The sequence below is a fragment of the Gordionus sp. m RMFG-2023 genome, chromosome 3, assembly GCF_954871325.1.
Source record: "Gordionus sp. m RMFG-2023 chromosome 3, tfGorSpeb1-WG-v2, whole genome shotgun sequence".
NCBI lineage: Eukaryota > Metazoa > Nematomorpha > Gordioida > Chordodea > Parachordodidae > Gordionus > Gordionus sp. m RMFG-2023.
Window position 1 is genome coordinate 34,182,172 of NC_088777.1, and position 26,551 is coordinate 34,208,722.

The 26,551-nt window shown below is 28.3% G+C and overlaps 1 protein-coding gene across 1 annotated transcript in view; it reads right to left on the bottom strand.

Moving 5' to 3' along the window:
* The window catches only part of LOC135927270 (uncharacterized), a 50,274-nt gene that overhangs the window by 15,632 nt on the left and 8,091 nt on the right, over nt 1-26,551 (bottom strand). The window contains exon 4 of the mRNA XM_065463225.1: nt 1,844-1,914. Within this exon, the coding sequence (XP_065319297.1) occupies nt 1,844-1,914 (71 nt within the window). The remainder of the gene's footprint in view (nt 1-1,843; nt 1,915-26,551) is intronic.

The following is a 26,551-nucleotide window of genomic DNA, read 5'->3' on the forward strand; positions in this document are numbered from 1 at the left end:
TATTACCTTTTTAGGAGCTTAAACTGTAACATTAGTTACATCTTGAAAATTGCAGCTTTCGCCTATAAATAATACTAATAATTTTATTTTATTATATATCAGATAAAAATTGTAAGATTACTCTTATAAATGTGTGCTAATTTTTAAATTAAAATTCAAAAGAAATCTTGTTTATAGTCTTTCCAGCCAATTGAAAATAAAAATTGTGACTAAGTTTTTTAGATTTAAGTTTATTAAACTTCTTGTATATGTTTTGTAAATTAATTTATCTAAACAATTTAAATCTAATCTAATTTAATGAATATGAATAGATATTGTTTGTTTTTAGTTATACTAAATAACAGTGACGAAAGGTAAAGTTTACTATTAGGGAGGAAATTGACCATTAATTTTTATCCTAACCAAACAAAATATTAAGATTTATAAATGATCGTAATACGTCTTTGTTTTTGAGAATTCTTAAACTATAATTGATTATTGAGTATTTTCATAAAGTAACACATTAAATAACTTTTACTTTTTATTGTGTTTCCCTTTTTTTCTTTAGTCTTTTATTGTTCATATATTTTTTTTACTCTTTAAAATGTATTATTTATTACTTATTTTTCTCACGACAATTATCATTTGTGAACTGGTTAAACCAGATTCCATATGAAAGATTTATATATGTTAGCGTCAATGTGTTTTTCTGGTAATGTGTTATTTTTTCAACTTTAAATTATTTTTTGAGCGCGTTTTTCTAAATTTAAAAATTTGATTTTACCGAAAATGTATTAACATGTTTGGAATATCTACCCTATAAATTTAAAACAATTTCGCTATGAACTTTTGAACTTAATATATTTATATTTGTTTTTCCATAGATTTTTGATATAAATTATAAATGACTTAAAGGTTAACGGCAAAATTATTTACAATTTTTTAAATAGGTATTCTAAACATGCTGGAATACATTTCCGGTAATATCCAATTTATAAATTTAATAAAAGGCGCTCAAAAATGATTTAAAGTTGAAAAAATAACACTTTGTCGGAAAAAACACATTGACGCTGACATATATATATAATGATAAAATTTTATGCCTGATCTATTTTTATTTTGTTTTTCCTTTTTGATTTTAACGATATGATTTGATAAAGACAACGATTTGATTTTGATATAATAGAAGATTGATTTATTCCCTATTTATTTTCGTATATGATGATTCACTTTTCCCCATGGTGTGACCCAGGCCACGCATTGCAAATAACCCCCTAATTCCCCATTGATTTTTCCCTTTATTTGTGAATGATGATTAACTTAATTAAAAGCCACGGGCTGCTCCGTTAAGTGGCCCTGACTGCGCCTTGCAAATTAACCCAATATTCTCTTTTATTTTAGTTGGCATTTATAAATTTTTTCTAGATGCTGGTTAAAACACCGTCACTAAAGCCGGGTCCCCAAGCCCTCTCCACTGAAAATCTTAATATTTCGAACCATCATCCCATCTTTGGCCCTTCTTTACTTTTGAAGAGTAACCTTAACAACCCTAGCTATTTATGACATTTTTATTATTCCTATATTAGCATATAAATGAAATTATTTTGTTTTATATAGATATTTAAAACCAAGAAAACACGGTTCGGTTGAATCTTTAAATGTGTTCGCCTTGGCCTTAAGAAACAATTTCATAATTAGGTTCGATCTATGAAAATCAGCTCCAAACCGAACCAACCATGAACATTTGTCCTTTTTTAGATAAATAAATAATGAAAATAAAATAATAAATTTTTTTAATTGAACAAAAAAATGGGAATAAGAAGAAAAGATAAATAAGGCTATCCACAATATAATTAAAAGTAACTTCGAACTTTCCTTCCGTTCCCTTTGAATCAATTAATTCTTCTTTTCCCACTTGTTCCATATGATCTGAATCTATTGATGGAATATTATATTAATACATTGAAGTTTATAAAGAAAATAAAAAAGTTTATTATTTACTTTAAATTTATTATCAATATATATATATGTCGTGTTCAGATATGGAATCTATGGAAATTCGGAATCTTTACTGAAAATAATCTTTAAATTTATTCTGATGTGTTAGTAGTACCTCTAGAATACCTTCCCTGTGAATTACAAATACTATAAACTTTTATATATTTTTTAATTTCAGAAAGTTCGTCGCAAAAGTATCTGAAATTCACGGTAATGGTCAGTTTTTTTTAAATTTAAAAATTTCTCTCAGTAAATAATTAGAAATTGAGAGATTTAGAATCCCTTGGATTCCATATTGTAATACGACATATATAATAGTCATTTGTTAAATTGTTACATAAAGTTGGTGTTATAGTCAATGTGTTTATACATCAAGAAAACTATATCTCCCATGTAAACTATCGGATTAACATTGGATCCGGCCCATCTGAGTTTAATCTGGCCTGATTGGATTTGGTTTAAAATTATTAGAGGCATTTAAATATCTTTGTAAAAGTTTCACCTTAATATTATTTAATTCAATATAATATAATTCTTTTTTTTTTAGCTTTCACCTTTTCTGGTGGTAATCTCCTTCTATATCTCTCTCCACTTTATGTTATTCATGCTATCTCTTTTATCTAATTTATACTTCTTCATATTGGTTCTAATTTATGGCCCCCTTGAAGTTTTGGCTTTCTTATTTTACCAAACTCTCAACCTTATTTCCTATATAGTTCATAAGCCTTTTCATTGTGTGCCCATGTTTACCATTATCTTATTCTTAATGGGCACTACCTTTAAACTTCCTAGTATTCTTGTACTTCGCACCTTATCCTTTCTTGTTACCCCAGCAATCATCGTCAGCATTCTCATCTCCATAGTTTGTAGACTTCTCTCGTCTGATTCTATGGTTGGCCATGTTTACGAACGATATAGAGTAGTTATTGGTACTATGGAACTGTAAATTTTTCCCTTCAATTTGTGCCGGATTCTTTTGCCAAAGAGCACTCCAGATGATCTCCATTTCCACCCTTGATTAATTTTATTTATCTCTTTCTCTATTGGGCCGTTTGTATAGTGGAGCCCAAATATTTGCAGCTTTCAATTGCCGATATCGCCATTCATTTATATCAATGCTCTCTGTTTCATTTCCTCCTATCACCATATACTCCGTCTTTTCTCTGTTTACTTTTAGTCCGTGTTTTTCTGAGATATTTATCCAACTCACTAATCTTTCTTCCATTTCATCCATGGATTCGGCAAGTATCGTAATATCATCTGCAAATATCATATTTCACGAGACTGTTTGCGGTATAGACTGTGATGATACATCTATTACTGTTATGAAGAGAATTGGGCTAGGAGCCGATCCTTGATGAACACCCTCGTGAAGCCTGAAATACCAGTTGTGCTACGGACCATTGTTGTATGGCCCATATACATATCCTGTATTATTCTTATATAATTTAATCGGGAACCTTTTTGTGGCGTAGAACCCACCAGTTAGGTTTTCTTGGGATTCTATCGAAAGCCTTTTCTAGATCGAAAAAGACTATGTGTAGCTTTTTGTTCTTTTCCCTCTATTTTACACTCATTTGCCTAATTGAGTGGATTGCATCAGTTGGTTGATCTTCCAGGCATAAGGCCAAACTGAGTCTCTACTATTTCGATTATGTCTCTTAACCTTTTTTCTATGATTTTTTCGTAAAGTTTAAGACAGTGTGACATTAATTTTATGACCCTGTTATTTTGACAATTGTGTGGATCCCCTTTTTTGAAGATAGGAACTAGATAGCTCTGCCTCCATTTTTGAGAAATTTCTTCGTTTCCCAGTATTTTATTATACAGATTTGTGAGGAAGTGTATTACATCATTTCCTAATGCTTTAAGGCTTTCTATTGGAATATCATCTGGACCTCTTTTGTTGTTTTCCATATGCTATGTGATTATTTTTTGTCTGTTATTGATTGATTATGTTTTGACATCATAGGGAGTGTTCGTCTAGATGTAGTATGTGGGGATTGAAGTTGAGAAGCTAGAAAATATTCTTTCCATCTATTCATTATTTCTTTTTACTTTATTATCAATTTCCCATCTTTATTTTTGATTACTTTCGGAGCTCCGTTTATTTCCCTAAATTCTTTTCTCGCTGTTTGGCTAATCTGTATATTTTATTTTGCCCTTCTTTGGTTATAGTTCATCATACATCTCATCGTATACCATAGCTTTGGCCCTAGCCACAGCCTTTGTAGCTAGCTCTCTTGGATTATTTGAATCTTGTCTTGTCATTTGGGTTTTTGGGTAGGGTTTTTTTCTCCTGTATAGTGGTTTGTACCTTTTCATTCCACCACCATAGTTCTTTGTATAATTTGTTGCCCCATCCCCTTGTCAAGCCCATGGGCGTCGCTAGATTTCACAATCTCAGGGGGCTCAACTAAAAAAAATTTTATGGGGGCTTCGTCCCCATACCCCCCAATTTCCGGGCCTTCGGCCCGCTTTGGCCCGGCCTTCGCCCGGGTTTTATATGATATTATACTTTTTTAAAATTTGTTAACTCTGAACAATTATTCTGATTTTCATATTTTGTCATTTATTATATTATGCATACAAAATAAACTAGCATATAAAATCACATAATGCAATAATATAATTTTTAGCAACTTACATTGACAAAAGGTTATCAAACTAATATAATTCTCTCCATTTTAGACAATGTTTTATAGAATCGACTAATAAGGAAAAATTTATAGGCCTAACCCAAATCAACAATTTTTGTAAGAGAGAGTATAAACGACCAATCCAAATCATAGAACTATAGGTGGTTAGAGCTTCCTCTTAGATAGATGACATTATTGAAGCTAGATAAGTAATCGAGAAAATTATTGTGAGATATTAAATTTCTAAAAGATTATCTTCTATTTTAAATGATATATAAACGACTACACAGTTGACCATTATTGATTATCTAAAATATGCAATTATATGCTCTCAGCCGTTATAGTAATAATCTTAAATTACATAGCAACACAAATAATAGATGTTTGTTAATTTGGCAGTAATAGCCATGACACTCACGATTAAACTAATATCAGAATTTATTATGATGCATAAATTGATAAAATAAAAACACTAAAAATCTTTGGAAGAAATAATTATGCAAATATATTGAAGCCTGGTTACACGACAATGCCATATTAGAAATGAAACATTTTCTAACTATAAAATAAGAACCAGAATGATTTGATGAAACAATTAAGATTTTATATATTGTCGCACCACCTTGGTATATTATATCTTAAAATAATAGTGGTTTATAATAATATCAAAAATATGCTTGTATTAAAAATTTAACTCAAGACTGTTTTTCGAAAAAGAAAAAAATAGTCTTCCTAAAAACACGTAAAAAAAGAGAAGAAAAGATATCAAATTTATTACATCTATTGCAGGATGAATAATGAAATGTTTATTTTTAAAAATTATTTATAACTTAATAGATGGCGTTAAATACTTGAATCCAATTTGTTATTATATTTATTATCAGAACCATTTATTAGTAAAATTTATTATAATATTAACTGTAATATATTATATAACTGTCAAATCTCAAATATGTTTATAAAAGTTGCATTATATCTAATATTTTATAAACAACTGTATATAGCAGAGGATTATAAACTATATGTCTACTTACTTTTTATAAAGAAATCTCTTATACTTATTTGGACATAATAAAATTTAAAAATAAATATACAGTTGATTAGTCATTTTGAACTCGGCTAATTACAATATTAAATTTATTATTTCAAATAATATATGATTATATTTATTTAATTAGGGTTAAATAATAATTTAAATAATAAAAGTCAATTAAACTTCAACTGTTAAAGCTATATTAATATTTAGTGAGTTATTGATATTATATTTTTAATACAGAATTTGATTGCTAGCTGACATAGTGAAAATATAATTTATATGTATTTATCTAATCTAATAATTAAAATAATATTCATTTAATAAAAATTCAAATAGTCTTGTTAATTTCTAAATAATAAAATATTATCTATATATTACTTAATGGAATTATAAAAGAAATCATAGTGGGCAATCAAAAAAACTTATTTTTAGTTCAAGGGGATATTAAGAAGCCATTAAAAAAAAATTTTTGCTTCAGGAGGCTATTCAAATTTTTCAGGGGGCTCAAGCCCCTGCCCCCCTAGCAAGCGACGCCACTGGTCAAGCCTAGTGTCGATTTGGCAGTGTCTATTAATCTGGATGAAAGGTCTGTCCACATTTTTTCACTGACTTGTGAGGAATCTATTGTTTCAATGTTTGCATTGATTGCAAAGGCATCTGTCATTGATTTTAATCTTTGATGCATCGTTCAAGTTTTATATTGTTTTTAGTCATAGGCGTAGCCAAAGGGGGGGGGGAATTAAAAAATTACTGAGGGCTTCTCTCCCAGACCCCATTTTGGGCGGGTCTTCTGCCCGCTTTTGCTCGGCATTCGGCCGGGTTACTTTAGTCTATATAAAGTCATAAAAAAATTTTACAACATAGGAGGTTAATTTTAATAAAAAAAGCCTGGATTATTAGTTTATATAAAATATAATAAATAACTTATATATACATTAATATAAAAGCATGGTAATAATTTATTAAACAAGTATAAGAAATTTATTTATAAAAAGTAAATAAATACATAGTTGATATTCCTCTATTATATAGAATTAGTTACAAAATCAAAATTTCCCTTTTACAAACATATTTGACAGTTAGAGAATATATTACAGTTAATATTTTAACAAATTTTTCTAATCAATGCTCTTGATAATAAATATAGCATCAATTTGCATTCAATTATTTAACGCCATCTATTTATTTTAAATAAAAATGATATTAAAAATTATTCTTCATATTATTCATCCCACAATGTTTTTAAAAGATATTTCCTGATCTCCTTATCAATTTTTAAAGTTTTCTGTAAAATATATAATTCGCTATATTGGTAAAAATTACTTGATTGTCATATAATATTATTTAATTTATGATTTATATCAATAGTTTTATAATTATATTTTACTTTTATTAATATAAATAAATTAAAATTACTCACTTTATAAAAAATTATATTTGATATATTATATTAATTTTATGGATCTATTATTAATAATTATAATACATTTCACTTTTGCCTTAAGACTTATATTTGGCTTATATTCCATTTAAAAAACATTTTTGGTTCATTTTTTTATATATAGATACTTTTTCCAAAAATGTATAAATTATGATGAATAGTTTTATAGAAAAATATCAACTTTTACATTCTTTCTTTCAAATTATTGTTTAAGATATATGCATACATTTTTGGAGGTTAGGGAGTGGGGGGAGGACTAAGGGGGATAATTTTTATTAGCTTAAAATGATATTTACAAAAAGTGATAAATTTCTGAAGGGGGGATTTCCCCTTGTCTTCCCCCCTGGCTGCGCCTATGTTTTTAGTGAATTCATTTGTGAGGTGTAAATCCATGACTAGTAGTTTATGTTACACGGCAATATTTTATCCTGGGAAGACTTTGCAGTCTATTACATCTTTTAATCTTATGCGAGAGATAAACATGTAATCTATCTGGGTTTTCCTTGTACCACTTTCATATTTTATTAAATGACTGTCATTTTTCTTATAGTAGGTGTTGGTTAAGGCAAGAAATTTTAGTATATGTTCGCTTTCATCATTTCTTTCTCCATATCCAAAACCACCATGATGCCTTTTGTAGCTCTCTCTTGATTTTCCCACATGCGCATTTATATCACAACATATTATAACTAGGTCATCCTTAGGGATTTCAAATACAGCTTAATTTTATCTTTCTCCTCTTCTTTGCAACAAAAGGATGTGTATTATTGATTGAGCAATGAAGAGTTTTTTTTAATCTATCAGAGATCCTAATGACTTCTACCACTGAGGAAGTTAGATCTTGACTGAGGATAATGCCGACACCGTTCCTATTGCTATAAATTCCATTATAGTACAATTTATACCCATCTCCAATCATTAAAATCTTCTGACGATTCCATTTCGTCTCTTGTATACACGCTATATCAACTTTTCTCTTGTTCAACATTGATGCCATTTCTCTCGTTTTACCTTTAAGTGTACTAATAATCAAACTTGCCAACCTTGTTTTCTTTGCTTTGACCTTTATTATACTTTTCACAGGATTGAGGTCTACACTCTGTGCGTCGCTTGGATGGAACGCCCTAGATTTCATATTTGTATTTTTTGTATCCTTCATTTGTTTATTGGGCTAGTATCCTTAGCACCCTACTGTTAAGCCTGTCGGTGACCGGGGTGTCATCTCTAAGCTCCGAAATTTATCTTATCAGTGTCTTTACACATCAGTCAACGAAGAAAAACCTGAAAACCTTTACGTTCCTTACAAGTATTGAACCTGGGATGTTTCCAAGTTTCCAAGCATTTATCACAACCCACTAGGCCACCCCGGCGATTTAAAACTTTTTTTTAGAAAAAATTATTAATTTCATAAGGAGGATAATTATATTTATGACAAAGGAGAAACACATATTAAGATACGTTTATTTTAAGTATGATTTTCATTTATTTCATAACCTAATCCATCATCTTATATTCTTCTTTCCCACTCCAGTAGTTTACTCATTAATAATTATATTTACTTATATCCTTACTTATTTTTACATTATCCTCTAACCTGTATTTTAATTCTTTTCTATTATTTCTTCCAAACCACATATTTACTCATGAGCCACTACTATAGAACTAGCTGAATCTAGTCTTCGAAATAACATATTCAATATATGTATATCTTAATTCCACGATATCACCTTTTAATTTGACCCATTCTTTCTATTATCTTTCACCTCCCAGTTACACGATATGCTATATAAGTATAAATAATTATATTAATTACTAACAGATAGACCATCAAAGAATGATGAGTGCATCAGAAATTTGCCCCGTTTTTTATATAAATCAGACATTTATTTTTATTTTGAGGAGAGTTTATGTACATTACGGAAGTATTACGTACTTTCATAAAAATAAATATTTTGAATATATTTATATGAATATACTAATTTTGAGTTATCGATTTCCTAATAACTTAAAATATTATGCATTACATTTCAACTACATTTTTATACATTTATATTTATAATTTATCCTCTAAAAAATGTAAACTTGTTAGGTGAGAATTTTGTGTTGCAGCAATAAATCGAAAATAATGCACACCTTGGAGCCCTGCAATAGCCTTGTAGCCCGGCTGTATTGTATATATTTCAACATTTTGGTCGCACTCTAAAGCGAGGCCAGATTCTTACTTGAAAAATATATAATAATTCTAAAAAATAACAGAAAGTGATATTTTTTCTTGTTTTATCAAATTAAATGGTAACTAAAATTTATCTATGATAAGGAGGATAAAGTAATTAAGGATTTTTAATATTTTTTAATTAAAAAAACTGGGTCTTAAAAATCTATGATAAGGAGGATAAAGTAATTAAGGATTTTTAATATTTTTTAATTAAAAAAACTGGGTCTTAAAATTTAAAAATTTACCGGACAGGCCGAAATGAAATTTGTAGCACTCTACCTCACCTAGCAAGATTAAAAATATTTGGATCATAAATTACAAATACATATATATAAAAATATAGTTAAAAAGATCTTTTTTTTATTGTTCATGTAAAGACAATTTTTTGAGATATTATGAAATCGAGTATATTTATAAATGTATTCTAACTATTTCTTCATATTAATATATATTTTATAAAAATAATAGAAGCAGGCGCGTACGCAGGAATTTGGTCTGGGGGGGGGGGATAATAAACTTTTTAAAAAAATATTATTGTTTTTTAAAAATATTAAGCATAAATTTATTAGGACTAATTTTCTAATACACAATTTTAAATTAATGTGAATTATAAAAAAATTATATTTATAAACCAGCATATAAAAAACTATAAAATAAATGCGAATTAAAAAATATTAAACGGATATAACTGTCGGTATATGAAAAACTATAAAATAAATGTGAATTATAAAATATAAAGTGAATATAACCACTATATGAATCACTTAAATGACCCAAAATAGAAATTTGAATTTTATGAGCCTTTAAAATTTATATATAAAGTATAAAAAATTTAAATGTTGGAAATATAAATTAACACACAAAAAGTTTCTTAGGAATAATTTTATTTTGTATGTTATAAATTTACAATGAAAATCCAATCTTCGTTGGGATTGAACTAATTAATTATCTCATCCTTGCTTGTCATCAAATGCCTATGAATATTCAAAAGATCCAAACCTTTCAATCTACTTTCAGAAGTTGTACTTCTTGGTATGTTTTTCAGAGACCTGCAGGAATTTTAAAATATACCCGGGTCGGGTCTGAATTTTTTTTTAAAAAAACACCCCAGTCCTGAAAATTTTTTTAAAAAAATATCCGGATCGGGCTATATATTTTAAAACAGCCTATATTTGAAATCGTTATTATTAGGTATAAAATCAAAAATAAATAAAATTTATTTTAAAAAAATCCGGGCTGAGGCCTAAAAATTTTATTTAAAAAAAACGGGCCGGGCCTGAAAATTTTTTTAAAAATAACCTGGGCCGAGCGGTAAAAAGGGTCGTGCCCTCCAAATGGTACCTCTGCAGGGCACTGTTATTCTTCTTAAAAAAGAGAATGTTCTCTCATTAGTTTACTAATGGGAAGAGTTGCAATATATAAACCCTTTTAATACATTGGGAATATAATCTAAAATGTGTTTAAAATAATGCAAAGCATCCATAGCATTTTTTGGGACTCAACCATAGTTAATTTTATAAACATGGTTATTCAGCTAATAAGTCATCATAAGATACTTTAACATCTTCATGATAAAAATCTAACAAATATTTATTTTTTTCTATCACCATCTCAAAAAGGCTGGGAAGGTGTGGAAGTAATATTTGCAGATTGGTAAATGCTGCCATGATGAATTAAAAATCATTCATTTATTTGGGTTAAATGTATCATAAGAGAGGGGACATTTGTTTTAATACTCTTCTATTGATCCTATATTAATGTTTTGACGATGAGCTTGCCTTGCTGCAAGTCGTGGGAGACAAATATTAAACACGTATAGCTCTGCTTTTGACTCAACAATAACATAAAATATGAAATTCTTCATCAACATTAGACCTAATTTCCTTGAGTTCTAATAAAATGTTCTCCGCTATTCTCATCTTCTTAATCAAGTCAATGTCATGTTTTTGAAAATTAATACATAAAATTTGTATAATTAAATAATACATTATAATGAGAAAAAAAAATTGGAATAAGCATTGAATCCAATAATTTTCTTGCTTCTGAGGAAATAATATCTTACTGTGATATTTCATGAATAGCAAATAATCGGCTCTTCTAACTAGAGATCTGCAAAAGTACGGGCCTAATTTTTTGAAAAAAAATTCGGGCCGAGTCTGGTCGGGCCTTGGAATTTTTTTAAAATTTATCTAAACTTATCAATTTTATATTGAATTTTTTATGTAAAATAAAAATATTTTATTTTATTTATAGAAACTAGATGCCATATAACATATGCCTTTTATTTTGAGTAATTATAAAAATTAATTTCTATATTAAATAAATTCGGGCCGGGTCGAGCCGGTAAGTTTTTTAAAAAAATTGGGTTCGGGTCGGGCCGGCAAAACTTTTTAAAATAAATTTTGATGCCGGGCCGACAAAACTTTTTAAAAAAAATTTTGAGCCGAGCCGGGTTTGAAAAATTAGGCTCGATGCAGATTACTACTTCTAACTCCATAAAAGCTGTTACTGCTTGATAGCAGGGGCCCCTACAACGGAGGGGGGGTCCGAAGCAACTGCTTCCGTAAATTTGAGTGGGGGTAATTTTTTTTTAAAATTTTTTTATTTTAATTTTTTAAAATTTAAAAAAAATTTTTTTTTATTACATCCATCATGATCATGTGATTTCTGGTTTATAAATGTAATAATAAGACCCCCCCCCCCCACCACTTAATATTTATTAGTAAATTTTATTTATCTCGTAACCAAGCCTTCTGGGGGAACAGGCAACAAGAAGGCAATATGATGGCCCTTATTAAGCTTATTGCAGATTCTGAACCTATACTAAAAATGTATATACAGCAAAATGAAGAAAGAAAAAAGGATAAAAAAAAATAAGGGATTAAAAACGAAATTATATTCAAACCTATTATCATATAATAACTGTTATTATATGATAATAGGTTACATAAACATTCTCATTGAAACCATGAAAAATATGGTTATAAAATAAATTCAAAATGAGATTACATTTAACAGGTGCTTTTCAATCATAGTTGATGGCACATACGATGTTTCTAAATCAGAAGCAATAGCTTTGATAGTAAGATATGTTGAAAATAGTGAGACGCCGAAGCCTGTTGAAAGACTGATTGACATATATTGTACGGTAAATACCACAGGTCTCGATATAAAGCATAATATAATATCCAAACTTGGTTCGATGAATTTACCCCTTGAATATCTAGTTGGGCAAAGTTATGATGGCGCCTCAAACATGAGTGGAAGAATCAATGGTGTGCAAGCCTTGATTAGAGGAGAGGCGCATAAGGCATCTTTTATTTGGTGTTATTGTCATCGATTAAATTTAATCGTTGTTCAATTATGCCAATCAATTAAAGAACTTCGAAATGTTCTAGGAATACTAGATGAGATTTATGTCTATTTTAATGGTGTAAAAAGATATGAGGTACTCAAAAAATTTCAGTGTAATGATCTGAAAAAATCGCAACGATTTCTACGCGTCAAGAATACCACTAGGTAATAGTACCTTATTTATTTAGATTTAAAATGTTTTTTTATTTAGAAGCTGGTTATCCTCATATAAAGCTATTGAAAATTTTTTCTACTTTATGATGCCTTGAGGGCAGAAGGATTTTAAAGATCCTGCTACTTCCACTATGGCTAGTGCTAGTGTTGTTAAACAGCTCAATTTGAGCTGATTTTTAAAAACGGCTAACTAGATATTTATCCAGAAAAATATTATGCAAGCCTAGAGATTTTGCTCATAGATGGCACATAGGATTGAACATCTATTGGAAAAATCTCGAAGCATAGGCAATATTTTCCTGGCTATAATGTTGAGTTAGCCGTTTTTAAAAATCGGCTCAAATCGAGCCGTTTAACAACACTAGCTAGTGCTATAGTCTTTAGAATAGAAAAATTTTATTTTATTTATCTTATCACTTTGTGTTTTGGATAAAATATTGTTGATAACAAGTTTAGCTTGTACAAAATTGCAAACCATTTCGAAGGATATAGGGTTTGCAATAAATCAAATTCAATTGGCAAAAGATTGCTTGATTAATTTGAGAAGTATAATATAAATTATTTATTGTCTTAATTATTTTTTAATCTAATAGATAATAACACTGAATTTTTGGATATTTTTTCAAAGGCAAAAGATTTTATGAAGGAGAGAAATCTACCTTTTGATTTTGAAAGTTCTAAACTTAAACATTACAATCCAAAAAGGAGAGGTATATATACTTTCATCATTAAATATAGAAATTTTTTTTAGCTTTAAAATAGGTGTGTTTTATGCTGCACTCGATAATTATTGCAGTTTAACGAAAGATTTAATGATGATTCGATGAAATTTTTACATCAAACATCATTTTTTACGCCAAATAATGTGGCAGAAAAATCAATTATTAAGGAAGATATCGAGGATATCTGTTGAAGTTTAGAAATATTTATAAGATGGCCAAAATGGGGAATGTAATTATTACTCATGACCTAGAGGTTCAAGAATCTAAAGATTTGTCAGATTCTGAGAATTGTAAATTTATTTAATTAAAATATTTTTACCAATACATTATTTAGCTTCTTCTGATGATGATGATAATTCAGGGACTTACGATTCAGATTGGAAAAACTATTCATTTATTTTACCTTATCGTTTACTTTAAAATTTTTCTGCTTTCCCTAATTTAAGAATTTTATATAAATATTTATTAACCATTCCCACAACCTCATGTACTGCCGAAAGAGTCATGAGTAAAATTAAATTAATTAAAACAAGACTGCGCAGTACCATGAAAGATTCTTTTCTCAATAATTTAACCATATTATCAATGGGAAATTTTTTATTTAAACAATTAAATACTGATGAAATTATAAATTCTTTCACTTTCTCTTCCCCTAATTTATCTAAATTATTAATTTAAAAATAATATTTATAAAGTTATATTTTTTGCATTTTATTTATATTATATATTAAAAAGTGATGCAATAAAAATTATTTTTGAAATTTATGGGTGTCATAATTATCATTTTTTCGAAGGGGGGGGGATACTTTTCAAGGGGGTACTTTTCATGGGGGTATTCTGCTTCATTCGCTCAAAAAGTGTAGGGGCCACTGCTTGATGGTGGAGATTCTATCTTGTTGGACAAGCTTGCAATTTCTCTCTCCCTGTTGGACAAGGAGTTATTTGACTAGAAATTTGAAAATAATGGTAGAAAAATCCACTAAAAATTCTAAAATAATAAGTAAATATTACGCCGGAAAACTTGAAATCTAAATTAATTGATAAAATAACTTTCCCTGCTCCCGCTGCGTACGCGCCTGAATAGAAGATTTCTGAATAAACTCTCATCAAAATAACGATAAATTTTCTGATTCATAACTGATAAAAAAGGTAAATTCTGACAAGCTTTATCAAATAAAGGAGAAATTTCTGATTCACCCGTCATTCTTTACCTGGATATCTAGTTATATAATAATAATGCTGATTCAAAAATTTTAATATTTCCTTTTGTTGGTATACTATATAATTATAGTTAATCTCTTACTTATATTACAATTATACAATATTTTATTCATTATTTTTTTGGAAGGGAGGAGGGATGGGGATAGCCCGCAGTTTAGTTTAAGAGCCTGAATTATATAAAAAAATTTAATTACGAAGTAGGTTAGGCTAATGAATTATTTTTATTAATGATGACTAATAATATTTATAGAAAAAGATGTAATATTTTTAAAAGTCGTACCATATTAACATATATGCGACTTCTTTTTTAAAAAATATTTATTTGAAATGTTTCATATATATTTTTTTAAATAAATTGTATATTTATAATGAAAACATAATAAGTGACTAATGATTTAAAAAACATCATATGAGATAGACCGGCGTTATATTGCAAATGTTTTGCTTTGTTGCGATAAAAATTTTATTTGAATTTTTGAGCTTAAACTAATTTAATTATTGGATATCCTCCTCATAAGGATAAAAAAAGTATAAAACCGAACTTTCTACCTGTCATAAACTGTCAATAATAATATTTTCGCATATACATTATTTAACCATTAGATGCCATTCAAAGATAATTTTGATTGGACATGATATTAGGATTATTATTATAATTTTATTTATAAAAAATATAGACACTTTGTGATACTTAGTAATTTGTAAAAAATATAATTTTTTTTCTAATTTATTGAGAAATTAGCATTATGATTAATAAAATGAGAATATAAAATAATGGTGCCATGACAAGGATTTGAATTCTGATAATTGCAAATATTCTTCAAATAATATTGGACCTAATTCTGTGACATAGTTATTAACAGAGGATTCATAGAGAAATATCTATCATGCAAGTAAGTACTATTTTTATGAATAAATTTTTTCGAATTAAGTTTTTATTAATTAATATATTACGAATTTTTGGAGATGATTTGTATTTTGATATATAATTAAATTGTACTCATAATTAAAATTTGTCTTAAATTTAATATTTATTTTATATAAAATAAATGAAGGTATGGCTATATATTTTGTTAATTTTCATAGGAATTCTCCTCCTAAAAAATTTTCATTTTTAAGAGTGATATTTAATGTTTAATAAGAAATTTACTGAAGCTGATTTAAAGAATGACTGTATAGTGGTTTTTATTCTTTAGATTCTATATATTATTTACATTTGTTAAATTTTAAATTAAGAAGAATAGTAAGACACGCTCTATTAATGAAGAGTGGAGTGAGATAGTTTTACCTATTAAGCACATAGACAAGCAAAATATTATCATGTCTGTGCAGCTTGACCACACCGGGAATATATTCGAGGATATCAGAAATATTATTATTTGAAAGAATTAAAAGAATCCCATAGGAATAAACAAATGCAACAAATGGGTATGAAGAAGCCAGTACAAGTGAAGTACCATTTAATTGTAAAAAGGCGGTGAAGAGATAACTGAGAGTTTAAATTTAATTTTGAAAGAAATTAAAGAACAAATACTTGTGTCTATAATTGAGGAACCCTTAGTGGTTAATAAAATCAATAATTCAAATGAAATTCATCAAATGGAAAATGATGAAAGATTAAATTTTATTTTACGAAAAATAAGAGAAATTAAAGGGGTTTTAAAAATTTATAGTGAGAAGTATATATTAAAAAATAAAATTAATAATGTCAGTGATAACTGTACTATTTGTGGCCGATAAGGTCATACTAAAAAAATTTGTTTTTCTAGGGATCGAAAAATTAATAAAAATTTTACTGTACAAACATGTGATAAAAATAATACGATTTCTCATCGATGCGGCTTCTTAGGTCATATTAAAAGAAATTTATTCTTGAAAGAATAAATTTTAAAAATGGTTTTCTGCAGAGGCCAATAGTATTGATAAACCAGGTAGTTGAAAATATAAAAAATCCTATTATCTCGTATATAAGTGAAATAGATATGTATTATATAGATAGTTCCCGAATGTGCTTCAGATGTGAGCATATAGGTCATACGTTGAATTGTGTTCAATCCATGAGTGGATTGCAGTGACTATTTTGTGAGAAAATCATTTAAAGGTTGCCATATATTTATAATAATAAATTTTGTAATACATATAGTTAGTGTTGTTAATTGGTTGGTTGTGTTAAACCCAGACCAGGGATTTGGGTCTAAAAATCTACTAAACCAGCTCTGAGTACGAACCCCAAGCACAGACCTAGGGTTCAGACCCGTGATTTAGACTCATGGTGACCCGGGGTTCAGATAAACCACAACTAAGAAAAAATAAATCTCATTTACTAATCTTAAATCTTATAATACATTCTAATTATAAATTAAAGCTTTGTTTATTATTTTATTCTACATTAATCTCATTTTCTAACTATTTAAATATTTGTTTTAATTGGGGTGCTTTTGATTGGAGTCAATTTGTCTTAGCCATTTTATCTCTTCCAGATTATGTTAAAACATAAGAAAAAAATGGCCAACAATACATTAACTATTAAAAATATTATAGAAAATTTGCCTCTAGGATTTCTTAAAAATAAAGGAACCATAAGGAAATATATTTAAAAAATAGGATGGTCCAAAAAACGTGCAGGAAAGGAACCTGGTAGGAGGAACACACCGGGCACAGTCAATATATGCCAAATTTATTGTATAAAAATATTGAATATAACCAGAGAAAAAATATTTTTCTTTAACGAGACAGGCATAAATTTACCTGTTGTACCTGTTTACGCCTGGGCACCATACAATGTTACGCCAACTGTTAAACTCTTACTATCTAATGGTAAAAATTTAAGTATATTATGTACTATGGAAATCGAAGGTATAATACTTTATCGCATCATCGAGGGAGCTTATAATAATCTAATATTTCGAGAATATATGATAGAACTAATTAATATCATACCTGATGCAGTTATTGTTATGGACAATGCATCGATCCATAAAAGCCACCTCATTGATAGTTTTAAAGAGCGAATAGAATATTTGCCACCCTATTCGCCGCAACTAAATCCAATAGAAAATTTCTTTGGGGTATTAAAAAACAAATATAGGTTAATCAATCCCCGACCAAATATAAAAAACGAAATCGTTCATAATGTATCATCAATTCTTAATGAATTTACTATTCCTTATGACTTATAAAGTTATTATAATAAGATGAACAATATTGGAGATTGGTTATCGAGGACAAAGGTAAATTTTTAATATAATTTATTTTTAATATATTTTAAAGGAATATAGAAAATCATACATAAAGAAAAAACGAAAAATAAAATTAAAATATCCAATTTTTTATATTTTAATGCATTTTTTAAATCTGTTTTGTCATATATTATATATTTGATCGTCATTTATTTTTTGAGTATTATGTAAAAATAAAAAACATTTTGTTAAATCTTTTTAATTTTTGGCTTTTATTATATTAATTTACCCTAAATTATTACAACAATGAAAAATAATAATTAATAAACTTAACTTCAAAAATGTAAAAAAAACACAAATTTTATTTTTAATAATTCATTTTTAAAATTATAGTGAAAGTTACAGTGTTGTGCAGATTTAATTCAAAACATTTCCATATTTTTTAATTCGTTTGTAAATAAAATTATTTAACTTGTAAAAATTATAAGAATATATTTAACAATTTTTTGCTAGTCAAATAATTTTATTTTCAAATAAATTAATAAATATGGAAATGTTTTGAATTAAATCTGCACAACACTTGATTTAATAAAAAAAATATTTTAAAAAAAAATTTCTATATATAAATAACTAAAAAAATAATTAACTTAATAAATATTAATAAATCGCATGCTGATTGTTTAGGATAATTATGGCAAAGTTTGTTCAAGAAATAATTGTCAATATCATAATTAAGAAATTTTGTAAAGTTGTGGGTTGTAGATATCCTATAAATCCCACAAAAGTTTTGAAGAAGGTTAACTATATATAAACTACTAATTATATATGTGAATTTATAGTCTTGAAGAGAAAAAATGGGCACTAGGTTAGATTGACTCCAATCAAAAGTACCCCAATTTAAACAAATAATTAAATGGTAAGAAAATGAGTTTAATGTATAATAAAATAATCAAAGCTTTAATTTATAATTAGAATGTATAATCAGATTTAAGAGTAAATAAGATTTATATTTTATTAGTTTTCGTTTATCTGAACCATGGGACCCCGGGTTTGCTCTAGAGCAAGCCTGACCACAAAATTGTGTCGTAAATTTTACGACCAATTAACAACACTACATATAGTTTTGTAAAGAATTCTTTTGTTATATTTAATAAAAAGGACAATTGTCATGGGAATGATAGTTGTAAATCGAATTTTAACTCGAATAAAAAGAATTGTAGTGTTGGAAATTTTGAATGTCATTTTGATGAAATAAAAAAATTTAAATTGATCAATAATCTTAAAAAAAGGATTACAATAAAAAAAAAAGGTGAGAAATATCCATTGGAAATTTATAATAAAAAAATTAGTGATATTCAGAGGCAGTTAAATATAGGGACGAATTTGGGCATGAGTATTAATTATATTCAGTGGCGTCGGCTCGAGCCCCCTAAAAAATTTGAATAGCCCCCTGAAGCAAAAATTTTTTTTTTAATTTCTCCTTAATATCCCCTTGAACTAAAAATAAATTTTTTTAATTGCCCCCTGAACGATTTCTTTTATAAATTGAGTAATATATTGATTTAATTTTATTATTTAAAAATTAATAAAACTATCTAAATTTTTATTAAATGAATACTATTTTAATTATTGTTATAAATGAGATATATTATATATATTATTAATGTTATAAATGTTATAAATGTCATATACAAATCAATCATACATATATATACCAATTGTCATGTGATAGAATACTTGATTTACATATACATATTAAATAAAGAAATTGTATATTGGCGACGTTCTTATTATGAATAAAGAAGCTAAACCAATTACTAGTGGTGAATTGAATATATCAAATGAAAGGAATAATATTAATCAAGTAAATAATATTATACAAATGAAATTTAAAATTTATGATAAACAAAACAACTTTCAAGATTATATTGAATATATAGATGATGTGTTGGAGGTAAGAGGTATATTAATAAATATGAAACCAAGAAAAAAATATTATTTGCATATATGGGGATTAGTAATTTGGCAGAGATGAGGTCTTTTGTAAAATTTTGAAAGAACTTAATTATGAGGAGATAATTAATGTGGGTAAAAAGGTATTTAAGCCTATTTCAACGTTATTCAGCTCGAGAATTAAGTTTATTCGGATAAAAAGAGGGGTTGGTGAAGCAGTTGCTGAGTTTGCAAACCGACTTAAAAAATTGGCACAAGAGTGTAAATTTGAATCTGACCTTGATGAGAGATTGAGGGATCAGATGGTGGCTGGAATCAAAATGGGTGCATTGGAGAAAGATATTCGCACCAGATTTCCTGATGGAATAAATGACATGGGAGAAAGGGTGAGTTTTCAACAGGCTTTAAATATGGCTTTGGCAATGGAAAGGGTTGAGGATGACGTGACAAATATGATGGTAAAAAAAGTCAACAAACCTAAGGAGCAGATAGAGAATAATCAAGGAAATTTTTCTAAATAAAAGTATCCATATAATAATAATAAAGAAAAAGGAAATTTTAATTATTACAATAATATAATAATAATTTTAAGTTCAGAGATAACAGTAAGTTTAACAATAAGGATATGTGTAAGTACAATGAATGCTCAAAATGTGGAAGAACTAACCCCCCTTTTCAATGTTTTGCATCAAGGGTGAAATGTTATAATTGTCAAAAGGTAGGGCATTATGCTAAATATTGTAAGGGACGGAAGTTACATGCTATGCATCAAGATGACAATGACTCATCAGATTCATTTAATAATATTTCCCAAATTGCTAGAAATAGTGCGAAGATATCTGTTAGGATAAATGGAGTACCTATAGAATTTGACTATGATACGGGGGCACAGGTATCGGTGATTGGGAAACAATATTGGGATGAAATTGGCCGACGCAAACTTGGACCAACCAAACCTTTGTCAGTATATGGTAACCGACCGCTGGATGTACTTGGTTCGTCTTGAAAAGATAAGCAGATCACTAACGATTGTGGTGACCCGTTCAAATGACATACCATTATTTGGACAACCATGGATACTGGCATTTAATATGTTTATCCCACGACATGTTACTATACGTAGTATCACAAGTAAAAAGGTTATGACAACCGATAAACAAATTGCTGACATGACGACTAAATTTTTCAGTGTTTTTGATGACAAGACAGGACGGGTGAGTGATATAATAGAAGTTAGCATACATCTGAGTGAGGCAGCAAGGCCGAAATCATGGTCAGCTCGTAGAGTACCTTTTCCATTATGAAAACCAATTGAAATGGAATTCGATAGATTGGTTAAATCTGCAATATTGAAGGAGATTGACCCAACAAAAAAACGTTTGACATGGGCTACTCCAACAGTAAACGTACGCAAAACAAATGGAGAAATCAGGATTTGTGCGGATTTTAAGGTAACATTAAACCCATATATTTTATACGAATATCATATTATACCAACGGTGGATGATCTATTAACCAAATTAAAAGATGGGTTGAAATTTACGGTAATAGATTTGAAAGATGCATATTTACAATTACCAATAAAAGAGAGTTCAAAAGAATACTTAACCATATCAACCCATATTGGTTATTTCCAATATCAATGTATGTCTTTCGGTCTTTGTAGTGCGCCAACCATTTTCTAAAGATATATGGATAATTTATTACAAGACTGTCAAATGACCTGAGTATATCTTGACGATATTATCATAACGGGGAAAAATGATGTAGAACATTTGAATAACGTAAAAAAAGTATTAATGAAATTAAAACAGGTGGCTATGAAGGCAAAATGGGCCAAAATACGCTTTTTAAATGAATCAGTTTCTTTTCTAGGTTTTGTAATAGACAAAAATGGAATACACCCAGCGAAAAAAAAATAGATGCTATTCGAAGGATACCAACTTAATATACACCAATTACGATCTTTTTCAGGACTTGTGAACTATCACGAGAGATTTTTGCCTCTGCATGAAATTGCCGCTCCACTGCATAAATTAACAAGCATTAAATGTTGCTGGGGTTGGTCGGACAGGGAACAAGAGGTATTTGATAAAATAAAACATCTTTTGTCAACAAATAAAACGCTAATTCCATATTCGCCAAACTTGCGAATTATATTGGAATGTGATGCCTTTAACACTGGTTTTAGAGCTGTGTTGTGTCATTTAGTAAAAAAGTATTAGCAGACCTATCGCATTTGCCTCGCGAACATTATTGGAGTAAGAGAAAAATTACTAATAGAAAAAGAGGCACGAGCACTTTTGTTTGGAATGGAAAAATTTCATACTTTCATTTTTGGTCGAAAATTTATATTGCAAACAGATCACAAACCTTTGGAAAAATTATTTGGTGATAAACGGGAACTACCAAAAATATCCAATAGTCGATTAACGCGCTGGGCTTGGAAAATGTCCGCATGTGATTTTAATATTGAATATGTTCCAGGAAAAGAAAATAAAGTAGCTGATACTTTATCTAAACTGCCAGCAGAAGGCATAGAATCAAATAACGATCAAAGAAATGCGTTAAAAATCAGAGCTATAAATTTGCACGATATAAATATTAGTCAAGTTGAACTCCAAAAGGAAACAAGGAATGATAGCTTGTTTAAAAAAGTAGTTAAAAACATTGAGCGTGGATGAGTTGAGTTTGATGCGAAAAAAGATACAGAGTTAGTTTGTTTTTATAATCGTAGAGAGGAATTGTCAGTAGATGATGATGTTATTAAATGGAATGGGAAGTTGGTAATTCCAACCGTTTTGAAGAAATCAATATTAAGGATTATACACAGAGGGCATCCAGGAATAAATGCTATGAAATCAATTTTTAGAATGTATTGTTGGTGGCCTAATTGCGATAAAGACATTGAACAATATGTTCGTCAATGTATGCCATGTCAAAGTAACCGGTCGAATATTATGGAGGTTCTTTATATTCGTGGAACATATCTAATATGCCATGGGAACGAATTCATTTGGATTTCGCGGGGCATATTGATTCGTATTCATGGTTAGTTGGAGTTGATGCACATACTAAATGGGTTGAGGTTGAGTTAATGAGAGAGACCACGTCCACGACAATAATCAGGACCTTAAGGAAATGGTTCGCACGGTTTGGAACACCTAGACAAATTGTATCAGATAATGGACCTCAATTTATTTCTGGAGAATTTCGAAAATTTTGTTTCGAGAAAATTAATTGATACATACAAGACCGGACCATCCAAAAACAAACGGTTTAGCAGAAAGAACAATACGAACCCTCAAGACTCGATATTTTGCAACTAGGAAAGACATCAGGGGGCCTGAGGAAGCCTTGGGAGAAGTTTTGATAACATATAGAATTGGTGAACATCAATCAACTGGACGTTCATGGCAAAGTTATTATTGGGGCGAAATTTAAAAAGGGGATTAAATTGGTTACATCCAAATGTTAGGGATGAAATGGAACGATCGAATATACGACAAAAAGCAGCGCATGATGAACATAGTCAAATGAGGGAATTTGATATTGCACAACCGGTATGGGTGCATAATAAAATAAATTCAGGTTGGAAAAAGGAGTTATAAAATCCATAACTGGTAGATATCTTATTTGGTAGAAAGCAAGAATAGAATGGTACGAAAGCATACGGATCAACTTCGAAAAAGGGAGATAGCTAAAGAAATGGAGAAGTCTGGGCCATTGGAAGAAAATAAAGAAAATATGGAGTCAAAGAGAGAGGAAGAAAATGGAGAAAATATGGAGTCAGAGAGAGAAGAAGAAAATATAAAAAATAGAGAGTCATATATGGTTGAGATTTTAGAAAATGTGGAAGATAACGGAAAACTAGAAACGCGAAAATCACAAAGAGCTAGGAAACCTACAAATAGGCTGATTGAGGAGTTGTAAGATCATATGTATGGGGATATGTTATAAATGAGATATATTCATTGGCGTACGCAGCGGGGGGGGGGGCAATGGGACAAATCCCTTCCCCAAAGCCAAAAAATGCAGATGCCGGATTTTCAAAAATATTAATGTTTATATTAATTTATATTTGTTAATATTTATTCCTATCTCATATTAAATATATATTTAATTACATTTATTTATCACATTCATCTATTAAGTTATTTATCAATTAATTTCGATTTCAAGTTTTCATTGGCATAATATTTACCTATTATTTTCAAATTTCTAGTGGCGTATTATTTATCTACCATTTCCATATTTCTAGTCAAATAATAATTTTTCTGAAACTCCTTGTCCAACAGGGAGAAAGAAAGTGCAAGCTTGTCCAACGAGATGGAGTCTCTGCCATCAAGCAGTAACAGCTTTTATGGAGTTAGAAGAACCTATTATTAATGCTATTACTGAAATATCACAATGGCCTGAAAGAAATATTTCTTCAGAAGTATGAAAATTATTGGATTCAAAACTTATTTCAATTTTTTTTTTCCCATTAGAATGCATAATTTAATTATACAACTATTTTATGTAATACTTTTCAAAAACATGACATTGACTTGATTAAGAAGATGAGAATAGCGGAGAGCATTTTATTAGAACTCAAGGAAATTAGGGCTAATGTTGATGAAGAATTTCAATTTTATATGTTATCGTTGAGTCAAAAGGAGAGTTATACGTGTTTAATATTTGTCTCACTCGATTTGCAGCAAGGCAAGCTCATCGTCAAAACATTAGTATAAGATCAGTATAAAAGTATTATAAAACTAAAATTCAAATAAATGAATGATTTTTAATTCATCATGCAGCACTTACCAATCTGCAGATATTACTTCCACAAAAGCCTTCCCAATCTTTTTCAGATGGTGATAGAAAAAAAATAATATGTTTGATGCCTTATTAGCTGAATAACTATGTTTAAAAGATTAACTAAGATATAGTCCCAAAAAATGTTATGGATGCTTTGTATAATTTTAAACACATTTTAGATTTTATCCCAATGTATTAAAATTATTATATATATTATATATATTAGCAACTCTTCCCATTAGTAAACTAATGAGAGAACATTCTCTTTTTTAAGAAGAATAACAGAGCCCTGCAGAGATACAATTTGCAGGGCACGGCCTGGATTTTTTTTCAAAATTTTTTTCGCCTGGCCCGGGTTTTTTTTTTAAAGAAATTATATTTATTTTTTATTTTTATAGCTAATTTCAAATATTTGGTTTTAAAATATATAACCGAGCCCGAATAATTTTTTTTAAAAAAATCAGGCCCGGCCCGGCTGTTTTTTTAAAAAAAATTTCGGGGCCTGCCCGGATGTATTTAAAAAATTAAAATACGATCCGACCCGGGAACCGAGCCTACAGTTCTCTGAAAACATACCTAAGAAGTACAACTTCTGAAAGTGGATTGAATGGTTTGGATCTTTTAAATATTTATAAGCATTTGACGCCAAGCAAGGATGAGTAATTGAAAAATTAGCTCAAACCCAACGAAGATTGGATTTTACATTGTAAATATAATACAAAATACAATTATTCCTAAGAAACTTTTTGTGTATTAATATTTATATTTCCAACATTAAATTTTTTTACTTTATATATAAATTTTAAAGGCTCAAAAAATTCAAATTTCTATTTTGGGTCATTTAAGTGATTCATATGGTGGTTATATTAACTTTATATTTTTTAATTCACATATATTTTATAGTTTTTTATGTGCCGGTTTATATATATAATTTTTTTATAATTCATATAATTTAAAATTGTGCTAGAAATAGTTATTAGTCCTAATAAATTTATGCTTGATATTTTTTAATAACAATAATATTTCTTAAAAAAATTTATTATCCCCCCCCCCCCCCAGACCAAATTCCTGCGTACGCGCCTGGATATATTATATATATTATTAATGTTATAAATGTCATATACAAATCAATCATATATATATATATAAATATGTGATAGAATACTTGATTTACATATACATATTAAATAAAGAAATTGTATAATTATTAGATTAGATTAATACATATAAATTATATGTTCACTCTGTCAGCTTGCAATCAAATTCTGTGTTAAATATCAATATCACTCAATAAATATTAATAGCATTAACAGTTGAGCTCAATTGACTTTTATTATTTAAATTATTATATAGACTTAATTAAATAAATATAATCATTTATTAATTGAAAATTAACAAATTTAATATTATAATTAGCCGACAATATCACTAATCAACTACATTATTGATTTTTAAATTTAATTATCATGTCTCTTCCTAAAATTATTTTCAAGGTCCAAATCCAAATGAGTATAAGATGTTTATTTATAAAAGTAAGTAGATATATAGTTTATAATCCTTTATAATATATAATTATTTATAAAATATTAGGTAAAATGCCACTTTTACAGACGTATTTGACAGTTATATAATATATTACAGTTAATAATTTAAAAATTTTAAAAATAAATGCTTTTGATAATAAATATAATGACAATTTACATTCGATTATTTAACGCCATCTATTTATTAAATATATTATTAAAATTAAACTTCTTATTATTCATCCCACAATGGATGTTAGATATCTTTTCTTCTCTTTTTTTAAGTGTTATTAGGAAAGATTTTTTTTTCTTCTTTG